Raw genomic sequence first — 12,527 nt, forward strand, 5'->3', positions numbered from 1 at the left:
GGTACAGTGGTGCCTCGCAAGACGAAAAGATTCCGTTCCGTGATTCTCTTCGTCTAGCGGTTTTTTCGTCTTGCGAAGCAAGCCCATTGACGGATTAGAGGATTAGCGCTATTAGTGCTATTAGCGGCTTTTAGCGGCTTATCGGATCAGCTGATAAGCGGTTCAGCGGCTTAGAAAAAGGGGGGGAGGAAAAAAAACCCCGCAGGAACTCGCAAGACATTTTCGTCTTGCGAAGCAAGCCCATAGGAGATTCGTTTTGCGAAGCACCTTCAAAACGGAAAACTCTTTCGTCTAGCGAGTTTTCCGTCTTGCGAGGCATTCGTCTTGCGGGGCACCACTGTACCTCTAACATACCTCTGCTTTTTCCTCACTAAGGTAGTTGTAGCTAGTTCACCTCCTGGCTAGTCAGCTCTCCTGGCCTGGCAAATGGTTACCATCCCATTTGGGTCAGTACAATGTGTTATACATGAGGCTTCCCTTGGAGCTTCAATTAGTACAAAACATAGCTAGAATGATTTTGAAGACCCATTTAGACTTAGGAAGAAGAAGAGTAGGCAGAGATAGCACAGATTAGGAGGAGGGGACAAAGATGAAGGAGAAGGAGAAGGAGAAAGAGAAGGAGAAATGGATTGACAAAATGCTAAATTAGAAGATTTGAAAAACATGTTTCTACCATGAACTTTCCTGGGTGGTCTGCAGCAACTTGCTAGGTGTAAACTAGAAAGCAATCTGCTCGCTGGACAATACACAGCAGAAATTAAACCGGCCTAAAATGTGGCAAGAGGAATAATTTATATACATAGAAAGACAGAAACACAGACACACACACCAGGGCTGGCCCACCCATGAGGCAAGGTGAGGCGACCACCTCAAGGTGGCAGAATTCACTGGGGCAGCAGATCCCGATGTTGATCTTCCTGTCCCCCACCCTCGTTCCTGATGTAGCGCTTCCTTCACCCCTTCTTCCCTGGCAAAGAGGGAGTGCAATCTTGGGGTCTACCTCATGTGGCAAAATGTATTGGGTTGGCTCTGACACCTAAGTACATGCACACACACACGCAAGCCTTGAAGTGGGTCTGGAATTAGCAGAAGTGCCAAATTCCTTAGAGTTCTAAATACTTCCCCTCCCCCCACCACTTTGGCCCCCAAACCTTGGCCTGGTGTTTCTGGGCTTTGTGGTGTTCCTGCTTACCTGTCTCCGCCTCCCTTCCTATGGTGGCTGCTGTGGTGACAGCAGAAGAAGGCTGGGAAGGAACTCAGTCTGCCCGCCTCTCCTAATCCCCAGTATATGCATAAAATAAAAAAGGATACACTTGGACAGTGTAGATAGTGTCTCCCCATCTTTGGAGACCCATTCTTGGGTTGTGAAGGTGGGGAGGCACTTTTTACACTTTGGCCAGTAGGCTTGCAAGATTCTAAAAACTTTCAGGAACAGGTACCTTGAAATCATAGAATGGGAGGGAAGCCAAGGGTCATCTCGTCCAACCCTCTGCTATACACCTTAAGCAAGTAAAATAAAATTAAAAAAAACAGTGGCTACTTCTCTGCTTTTACAAAGTTTTTGACAGCGTGGCAAAGTGGTGTCTGGTTCAGAGGACAGATGTCATTACAAGGCAAAGTCAGCAAGGTGGCCCCAGAAAACTGTAGGCATATGGCTATTTGGGCAAAACCTGCTTAAATCATAGACTCAGCAGAAAAGAACCAACTGGGGTGAGGAGGGGGGGAACCCCACAGAAACAAAATGAAAATGGGTTCTACAACAAAGTGTTGCAGTATGAAGCACTGCAGTTGTCGCACTTCAGTAGGTGCCTGCTGGGGCTAGGGTTTCACTCCCAGGATGGATAAGCCTCTTACCAAAACACTTTGAGGGCAGGTTTGTGGGTGGAGCACAGTCTAAACAAACCAAGGTGAAGCATGGAGACTTGACCTAGATTCAAGGCATCATCCAAAGACAAGGTCAGGCAACAGTCTAGCGTCAATAACTATTGTCAATAAGGAGTGCGGAGCATCAACTAGCGTCAATAAGGAGTGCAGGCAAAGTACAAAAGAGCAAGAAGAGGCTACACTCAGGACCAGGGACCCAACGACCCACCTTGTTTCTGGCAATTGAGTGGCTCAACAGAGAGAGACCTCTGACCTCCTAGACCACACCTTAATCACAATTGCTGGGAGTGAGGAAGCTTCAGGGTTTATTTTCTCAGTAGGGGACCCCTTACTCACAAGCTGCACAATGACTTGAGATAAGCAGGTGCATGCTATGTTGTTATCATGGACTGGATGGTGGTGGCACTGATTTCTCCTCTGGTAGTTCCAAATGTTCTTGAACAGGTTTGTGCCTAGGAGGCCATCAGGGGGATCTTCAGCTCTGGTTCCAGGGACCCTAGCTGCTTCTGAAATTCCTTGATCTGCAGGGTGCCTGGTTCATTCTCTGTGACTGGTACCAGGTCAAGGTTAGGCATGGCAGCAGTTCTGCACTCCAGGCACACTGTTCCATCTCCCCTCTCGCCCATTTTCCATTCTTCTCCCAACAGTCGGTGCTATCCCCAGCTCCTCTCGACATCCTGACGCCACACATGTGATGTCAGGACACAGTGCCACACATTTCGTCACACGTGTGATGTTGCCCCCACCCCCCAATTGCTCTCACAAGCTGGCACCTCTGGCTACTAAGTATGACAGTTTTGTTAGGTGGGTGCCTGCATAAGGAGCTGACAATTCCCATTGGGGAAAATTCTAATGTGCTCCCAACCAAGGAATCTGGACCCCAAAATGATAAAAAAGTAAAACCCAGGAAAATCAAACCAGCAAAAAACAAAAAGTAAGGCTTGTTTAAGGCTGCTTATTTGTTTACAGTACTATATGCAGATCTGGCTGTTTGGATTTGCAGTGTATATAGTGAGGTTTGGGTACCAATTCTTTGTGTTTGGACAACTGAATGTTCATATTACAGTGGTACCTCGCAAGACGAAATTAATCCGTTCCGTGAGTCTCTTCGTCTAGCGGTTTTTCCGTCTTGCGAAGCAACCCTATTAGCGGCTTTGCGGATTAGCGCTATTAGCAGTTTAGCGGCTATTAAAGGCTTAGTGGCTATTAAAGGCTTAGCGGCTTAGCGGCTAAAAGGCTATTAGCGGCTTAGCGGCTTAGAAAAGGGGGGGGAGCGGGGAAAAATCGGAACACTCGCAAGACGTTTTCGTCTTGCAAAGCAAGCCCATAGGGAAAATCGTCTTGCGAAGCAGCTCAAAAACGGAAAACCCTTTCGTCTAGCGGGTTTTCCGTCTTGTGAGGCATTCGTCTTGCGGGGCACCACTGTATGAGGATTTGGATGGTGGAACCTCCATGCATACTGTTTAAATAGACCTTTGAAATGTGATTTAAAAAAACACACACGAACCAATTACTGATGATTTTATGGATGTCTTTTTTATTCTTGTATGTTGTAGGCTGCCTTGATGTGTGTGTGCACATGGGGGGTGTAATGCAAATGTGGGTCATAAATATGCAGTTAGACAGTCAGCCTTGTGAGGCGGTAGGCTCTCCTTCACTGGAGAAGCAAATGCCATTTGTCAGGGATGCTGTAACTGCACAATCCTGCACTGAGCAGGTGGTTTCAGGGTCAGCAAGGCTTACTGGGCATGGGCTGGATCACTCCCGCAGAGATCCTCTGTGGGCCAGACCAGTGCAGCGCAACGCTGGAAATCGCTTCTGTGCATACCCAGACACCAAAAATCGTGCCTGCGCAGAAGTGATTTCCAGCGACACGGACATGCACAGATGTGGTTTCCAGCATCTGGGTATGCACAGAAGTGATTTTTTGACACCAAACTGGGAGGGGTGGCTAATACCCCAGAGGACAGGATCACACTTCAAAACGACCTTGACAGATTAGAGAACTGGGCCGAAATAAACAAGATGAACTTTAACAGGGAGAAATGTAAAGTATTGCACTTGGGCAAAAAAAATGAGAGGCACAAATACAAGATGGGTGACACCTGGCTTGAGAGCAGTACATGTGAAAAGGATCTAGGAGTCTTGGTTGACCACAAACTTGACATGAGCCAACAGTGTGACGCGGCAGCTAAAAAAGCCGATGCAATTCTGGGCTGCATCAATAGGAGTATAGCATCTAGATCAAGGGAAGTAATAGTGCCACTGTATTCTGCTCTGGTCAGACCTCACCTGGAGTACTGTGTCCAGTTCTGGGCACCACAATTCAAGAAGGACACTGACAAAACTGGAACGTGTCCAGAGGAGGGCAACCAAAATGGTCAAAGGCCTGGAAACGATGCCTTATGAGGAACGGCTAAGGGAGCTGGGCATGTTTAGCCTGGAGAAGAGGAGGTTAAGGGGTGATATGATAGCCATGTTCAAATATATAAAAGGATGTCACATAGAGGAGGGAGAAAGGTTGTTTTCTGCTGCTCCAGAGAAGCGGACACGGAGCAATGGATCCAAACTACAAGAAAGAAGATTCCACCTAAACATTAGGAAGAACTTCCTGACAGTAAGAGCTGTTCGACAGTGGAATTTGCTGCCAAGGGGTGTGGTGGAGTCTCCTTCTTTGGAGGTCTTTAAGCAGAGGCTTGACAACCATATGTCAGGAGTGCTCTGATGGTGTTTCCTGCTTGGCAGGGGGTTGGACTCAATGGCCCTTGTGGTCTCTTCCAACTCTATGATTCTATGATTTCCGGAGCCGCGGAAGAGAGTCCTCGCACCGTGCTGCCCCGGTTTAGTGCAGCGACTCGCCGAGTGGGCAGCTCGGTTCGGGGGAAGCTCATGGGCCGGTTAAGCGACCCTTATGGGCCGCTTCTGGCCCATGGGCCTCAGGTTGCCGACCTCTGGTTTAGACTAAATGAACTCCAAGGTCCCTTCTCCAACTCTAAAGTTCTACTTTTTAAAAATTCTTCTTTGGGCACTATCACTGATTATACAACCACAGGAGAAGAGCCATAGACCATTGGTAGAGTACCTACTTTGCCCGCTGAAGGTTCCAGGTTCAAACCCAGACACCTCCAGGTAACACTGGATTGAAACCCAGGAGAGCCACTGCCAGTCAATGCAGACAATATTTAGCTAGATGCACCACTGGTCTGATCTGACATAAGGCAAGTCCTATCATCTTGTATGCAGCTGCATGGTTTAAAATGCAGATTCTTTTATACATATATTCAAATTTATGTTTTTAGACAAACTGTTGGGAAAATCATGTCTTCCTAACCCTTTCATGGACCACTTGGTTTTTTATATCCCCCAATGCTTGCTTCTTCCTTACCTGCCCATGATTCTGAAAGTTTCCATTATCTCAGGTCTACCTCATACTAAAAAGAAACACCGCTTATCACCTCATTCCTGGAACAAATTCTGGGGAAGGAACCCAACCCTAAACCTTCCTGATTGACAAAGGCAGCAAGCAATAAGGAAGTGTGTAAACTTTTTTTTTTAAAAAAAAACACAAAACTTTTTTAAAAAAACGAATGAATGCACTGCTGATTGAAGAAACGTCAGGCAGGCAGAGAAGGTGGAAGTAAATATGAATGTTTTAATGCACAGAACAACCTGTCAGGACCCTGCTAAAAGATGGCTGCGTGAACAGCAAGTTCTGTAAACTCAAGAGCATTTTGTGTTTGCATTCATCACTCTTTCCAAGGGTCTCTAGCAAAGCCTTTGTCCCTGCCTCGTGTTAATTGTTCCATCTCTTCCCTCCAGGATGGTGCCTCTTGTTTGGCTCCTTGCTTGTTAAACACATTTTCTGGGACATAGTTCTTCCTGGGCAAATGAGTCCATCCTGAAGGGCAGTAGGGATTATCCTACCCATCACTGTTGTGTCCCCCTCCCCAGCTGTTTTGATTTTCCCTCCCCTCCCTCTCCATCTCTTTCTCTTTACTTTTGATCACATAATCTAGGCATTTAGTAAGGACAAAAGAGAGAGGGAGGGAGGGAGGGAGGAAGAGAGGGGAGGAGAGAGATTAAAAAGGAGAGACACTTTTTAAAAAAAACTGAGCAAAATTATGTACTTCCTTTTTAAAAACAATAATAATAATAGTTGAAAAAAGGAAACAAACAAAAAAAGAAGTCTTGCTGATCTCTCAATTTGCAACTTTCCATGAAGTCCCATGTGGTTTTTCATTCCTCTTTTTTTTTGCTTCAAATTTCCAAGATGCCACAAGTCACCACCACAGTAGAGATTCTCGTCGTGCGCTTGCCTGGTCCGTTGCATCCTCTCATCGCCCCTTCGACTCACCATACATATTGCGCAGCATGGAGACCATTTTCTCCTCACATGTGATTTTGGTGTCCTTTAAGATGTTGTACCACACCATGCCAGGTGGCCTGACCTCCTCGCTGCGGCAGAACAGGTACGGCATGGTGTCCGTGCGGCTCTGGATGTAGGCGCTGCGGAGCAAGGTTGAGCAGTGGCTGCTGACCTTCTCCAGCCTCCTCAGGATGAGGTGAGCTTTTCTGGAAGGGAAAACGGGACAGTCTGAGACTACACAGGAGAAGGACGGCAGGTGTGGGAGAAGCAGCCAGGGCAACCGCAGTTAGCGGCTGACATCGTCTGTTGATACGCTGGGGCTCCCCAAACGCTTCCTCAATTCAGGGTCAAAATGCTTCCATTTCTTCCAGAGTTTGGGGAAACTTTGTTTTAGGGCCAAAATGTCCACACAACCCTCGACTCTGTCCATTTTGATATCTTATTCCCCCCACCCAAACTTAAGTTCGACTGTCTATGTTTCCACATCAGTTTTAGATAGAGATAGTGTCATCTTGGAAATTCATCAGCATTTAATGCACATTTCTCCTGAGACACAAACATCCTGAGATTTTTGTAAACAACTAACCCAAATATAATTCAGTTTAGGATGTTATTGTTTCTACCATATGCATTTCTGTTCCATACCTAGTCTATGCACATTTCTTGGTCGGGGAAATCCACTGCAAAATTCTGAGGGGCTGGCCTGCATTTTGGTTTGCATATTGCTTCAGAAAGTGTGAATTACGACAGGTTTGCCTGTGAATGTGAAATGAAACGGATTTCTCCCCCATCTCCAGCACACTTGTAAAAGTGCAAGGACGTGAAGCCAGCATCAGTAGACTGCCCCAAATTAGCAGGTGCTAGCGTTCCCCCCCCCTTTGTAGACCTGTATTTCCTTGATTGCAGTTGCTCTCTAAGCGGTGCTGACTTTGTGGTGAGAAGAAAGTCAAAATGGAACGGTCAAGTGCAGTGAACTTGAAAGAGGTGACAGGCCAAGGGTCAGAAGAAAGCACTCTGGAGACGCTGCTAAATCAAAAGGAAGTGTTTACTACAGTGGTTTGAAAGCTCCAAGACTATTGATTATTCTCCTCTCCCTCTGGTGCCACAGTAAAGCTCTGGGTTTCAGCTTTGGGGTTTCCCAGCAGGAATGTAAATTCAAGCTAATGACATGTCAGGAGCAGAGCTCTCAGTCATCCAAGTCTAAACAGGGGAATTATTTGATTATGGGGAGCTTTGTGGGGTTTTGAAGCTCAGAGTTGCCAGCTAAGATGTTTTTTAAAAGGAGTTGGGCTATTTGTTGATGTGTGCAGAACAGAGGTGCCAGCTACTGGGGGCTGAGCCCTTTGGAGGGGCCCAGTATTTGGGGAGTAGGCTGGCCCCCCAATGTCCAAAAAGTATTCAGCTGAGTGCAGCATGGCTTCAGTGACCAGCTCCTTCTCCTTCTGCTCCTTCTGCCACAGAAGGGAAGGAAGGTTGAAGCAGCCTCCCGCCAGTGGCAGCGCCAGAAGGAGGTGGAGTCGTCTGCGGCCATTGAAGCTGCATGGCTGCCACGTTCAGCTCCATTCCAGGCTCCTCCTGAGATCACATTGTGATGTCAGGACATCGTGCACACCCAACCATCACACACATTGTTGGCCTCCCAAGCTGGTGCCTCTGGAGCAGAGAATGGCCCCTTGGACCTTCATTCCAAGACTGAATTCCTTACACACTGTATGAAACAGAGACAACAAAAGGTGATGGCAATGGATGCTGCTCTGTATGGGTGACTGGGACACTGCCCCACTAACCTCAGACTTCCCTCAGCCAGCCCCCAGCTGCCTGACTTTTTTAAAACACACACACACTGGTAGTCAGCTTCCTCTTCCTAAGTCTCAGTGTTTCTCAGCAGGGAAGAGGATGGAGGCAAAACTAGCATTAGTATGCTCTGCCTGTCATTGGCTCTGGTTCCATCTACTCTTGGTCTCCCTGTCCTCTTCCCTACTAGTCCCAGAGGGCACCAGCCAGAGTTGGATAGAGACATTTTGCTGCCTGAAGTAAAGGACAAGATAATGTCCCATTCCATGTGCAGAAAGTGACTTAATTGCTGGGAAGAGGATAGCAGCACCACACCCACACAAGCACACCTGAAGGCTACTGAAGGTTAGTTTAGGGGGTGCAGGACTGGCCACCTGGCACACCCACGTCTGCCCTCCAATGGAGGAAAAGAATCAAGGAGTCAGTGCTGCTGCTGCTCCTCCTCAACAACTGCCACCTGAGTGGTTGCCTCCCTCTGCCCAATGGTCATGCACCACCCACCAATGGGCAGCTGACAGGGGGTGAGAAGTGGACAGCAAGTTGAAGGCAAACATGCATCAGTCAACAGTTATGTAGCTTGGCTGTGAAAAGCTTTTGTTTATTTACATGGATGCTTAGTATTATACTTTTACAAAAGATGACTCTGGGACTTAAAAGAAGCTCAGGTTGAGAGTCATCCCCTGCTCCTTGCTGAGCATCCCATCCTTCCACTATTACCACCTGAGCAATCCCCATCATGACCACCTGACCGTTGAGAGTTATGGTCTGCTCCCATCCCCATAGCTCCCTGGAGCGGTCCACTGCTTGCAAGGATCCTCAAGGGTGTGGTTTACAGGAAGCAGCCATGACTGGATGGGACAAAGCAGGCTGGGAGAAGTGACAGCAGCACCATGCAAGAGTAAATCTAGAAGGGAGAATGGGTTGGAGAGAAGGAGGAGGAAATGGAGCCTTCAGAGACATTCGTTATGACAAGCTCCCTTTCAGCAAAAGTTGGAAGGTTGGGAATATTGAGGACAAGCTCCTGGTGTGATTCACTTATGTGAAAAGGTTAATGAAGTAATGTGTAAAGGTCAGGCTTATCTTTGGCTGACATCTCCCCTCTCCTGTCACTGCCCCTCCCCCCTTTAAGGAAGAAGAAGACAAGGGAAAGAGAAGGAAGGGAGAAGGAAACCGGGAAGGCAAGAGCAAGGTACCTCCTGGAGAAGGCAAGGAAATCAATTAGAAAAGCAGCCAGGACAGGGCCATAAATCACGCACTGGGTCCTCTCCAAGTTCTCCCTGTGGAAGTTGTGGATTTTTATAAACCTGGAGATGAAATTGTCTCAAATGCTAACCTGCCTCCCACCGAACCCACTCCAGAAAACAGTAATAATCTTACACAAGTGGTGATTGATTAAGTCATTAACGGGCAGCATCAAGAAAGGGATGGCACTTCATGGTATGCCTTACAATGAATGTGGTGGCCAGAAGAGTGATTTAGATAGATTTCTGGGTGATCTGCAGCAGATCGTCAAGGTTTCCGGATGCCCCTGCTTTTTTAACAGTAGCAGCAATAAAATGGCCCAACCCCCAGCCCCTCCTGTACATTATACTTCTGAAAAGAAAAAAGGTTAGAGTAACCAACAGGGATTTTTCTGTTGAAGGGTTTGGAGATCAGTTCACTTTCTTAGCCAATTGCTTAGCATGGAATTGTTTTATTTTAGAGTTGAGTCTTTTGCGGACCTAGTGAAGAACCCCACAAGCTTGAAGTCAGCTCACTCCTGCCATACACAGACCACTTGCAGGCACTTTATCTTGCTTGTAGGCCACAGAAACCTACCTCATCTGAGGATATCTTAGTTTCAAGGTCTGGGCAGGGTTGAAACCTTTCATAGGTATATGGATGTCAAAATATATGAAGTTGCCTTGCAAAGTCAAGAACATGGGTTCATCTAGCCTATTGTTCATCTGCACCAGGAATTGAGTGTATTACCTACCTCAGTGCTGTGGGACTCCAATTTCCCTGGCCACCAGCTGTGCTGGCTGGGTTGATGAGGGTTAATTTATTTATGAAAAATGCTTGTATGCCACTATATCATAAAAATGTATCAAAGAAGTTTGCTAGAATAAAAATGAGATTAGACCATGCAATAAAAGCATAAAAGAATTAAAAGCAAAGATCAATAAACTGCCAAACAGCTCATTTCAGTAGCACACAAACTGACCCCTTATAGGTGTTGCAAGCTTTTGATAAGCACCACAGATATGAGAACGTTCTCACCTCCTGTCTACTGCTGCTGCTCTTATTGTATTGTTTCAGGGGCAGACCATAGCTCAGCTGTTACAGTATCTGATTTGCACCTAGAAAGCCCCAGGTTCAATCCCTGGCACCACCAGGTAGGGATGGGAGACATTCCCTGTCTGAATCCCTGGAGAATTGTTGCCAGCCAGTGCGTATACTAACGAGCTAGATGGACCAATGGTGTGACTGCATAAGGCAGCTCCTTATGCTCCTACATGCCGCTTGCCCTTGGATCACAATGTGGTCAATGCAAATATGTTCTTGCTGTTTTCCTGGAATGAATGTTTGCTACAAATTGAGGGTCAGGAGGAACAGTGAGATTCCTCCTGTGGTGCTGGTGGAGGGCTTAAAAAGAGAGAGAGAAAGATGGCCCCAGACAGGGATTGAGGCAGGTGCAGAGAAGAGCTGGCTAGCTTCATAGCATCGCAACCAAGGCCACCTATGAGCTCAGCCTTTTCCTGCCTCCTGCTGACTGAATACTGGGTCGTACTGCAAGCAGCTGTTTGCAGCAATCTGTGGCTCCTCCTGAAACTGGGCCCTGGAGGTCTTTGGTGTGATGTATTTATGCTGCAGATGCAACAGCCTCCCTGCTCGCCACTAAGTTTTATGGCTCAGCATTTACTGTGGATCTGTGGATCCTCTGATAAACATTTCAAGGTAGGGAAATAAATGACCCTCTGAGAATACAAACTTTCTGCTATTAAAACTTCATTAAGAAGTGCCCCGCCCTCCAAAAAGAGTTGGCTTGCCCTTCTCCTCTTTTGGAGGCTTTGTAGATGGCCAGGGATCTTTGGGAAAGGAGAAAAGAAAATTGGATTTTTCCTAAGCAGGAGGCAAGTGCTTTTTTGGACAGTGTCAGGAGGTGTTTGAGGCCAGAATGGAGGGGCATGCACATTCAGCTCTGTGGATGCCAGACATGTGTGACACGCCACCAAGGCTGCAGGCCAAAGCATCTCCCTGAGCAACCAAAACTTTTAAGGCAACATAAAAAATTTGGCAGTACAGGGCTGGTTCGACACTGTGCTCCCGGATTTCAGGAAGGGGTCACAAATGTAAGCTTGCTGGAAATAACTACCTGGGTCCAAGCTCATCCTCACTGCGCCAGACAAAGTCCCCAAATTTCTCGTAGTGGGAGTTATAGTGATGCTGGATGCGGAAAAGCATGGAAGTGGAGACCTCCATCAGAGTGTTGTAGGCTGTCTGCTGCTCTTTCCCACTGGTGTAGCCATTGTACAAGTTGTAGATCTTGTCTGCTACCTCTGGAAAGGAAGTAGGAGAGGGGTGGGAAGGGGCAATCATCATCTAAGCACAAAGGAAGCAGATCTTGGCCCAAATGGAATGGAACAAAAATTACTTTTAGATACATTTTTGGCTTGGACCTGGAGGCATAGAGGGTGAATGGGTTGTAGCTGGAAAAGTTTTCATGAAATTATGTCCAATATTCACCTCCTCCACCACCTTCCTCTATAAAGGAAGTTCCCTCAAACCTAGTCAAATCACTGATCTATCTAGTTTAGGATTGTCTACATCAGTTGCCAGTGGGATAAAGAGCTTGTGGCCCCAGCATGACCAATAGTAATGGATTATGGGAGCCGAACTCCAGCAGTGCTGGAAGCAGTGCTTTTGCTTTTTTAAAAAAGAAAAAAAGGTGCTGGTACTTACCATGAATTTTTGATATTAGGTGCCACACTTTTAACTAAAAAGTTGCTAGTACTTGAGTACCCCCTAGAAAAAAGCACTGGCCAGAAGGTCAGAGGTTGTCCACCTTTGATCTACACAGATCCAGAGTTTCAGACAGAAGTCTTTCCCAGCCCTACCTAGTAATGTACCCAGGGACCTCCTGTATATGGAGCAGCAACCCTACCTACCACTAAGCTATGGCCATGGCAGAATGGGAATCCAGCAGTGGAGACCAGGTCATCTCTTAGAAACATAGGGAGCTACTTTCTGCTCTCGCTTTGGTGCATTCTAGGTAGGAAGGAAGCAGTAGAGAAATGGTGCCCACCATACTGGTAGGCAGCACGTGTAACACCACTGAAACGTTGGGCAAGCACTTTGTCACTGTTTTCAACACCCACCCTCAGTCATCAAAATCCCCATCCCCACCACTTTGCACCCTGGGAATATGGTGGAGAAGGTCTAGGCAAGGGAGAGGCATTTTGACTTAGCAGTAGTTAAGACATTATGTGTGTGCACATCCATC

General features: G+C 47.0%; 1 protein-coding gene across 6 annotated transcripts in view; it reads right to left on the reverse strand.

The window, feature by feature from the left end:
* Positions 1-5,516: 5,516 nt before the first annotated feature.
* The window catches only part of ASTN2 (astrotactin 2), a 672,988-nt gene continuing 665,977 nt past the window's right edge, over positions 5,517-12,527 (reverse strand). For 5 of the 6 annotated variants that reach the window (XM_082208795.1, XM_082208797.1, XM_082208799.1 and 2 more), the window contains 2 exons: positions 11,400-11,583; positions 5,517-6,456 (listed from right to left, as the gene is read on the reverse strand). In XM_082208795.1, the coding sequence (XP_082064921.1) occupies positions 6,219-6,456; positions 11,400-11,583 (422 nt within the window). In that variant the 3' untranslated portion in view covers positions 5,517-6,218. The remainder of the gene's footprint in view (positions 6,457-11,399; positions 11,584-12,527) is intronic. The other variant, XM_082208796.1, reaches the window with a different exon arrangement.

Source organism: Podarcis vaucheri (genome assembly GCF_965113315.1).
Source record: "Podarcis vaucheri genome assembly, chromosome: Z".
Lineage (NCBI taxonomy): Eukaryota > Metazoa > Chordata > Lepidosauria > Squamata > Lacertidae > Podarcis > Podarcis vaucheri.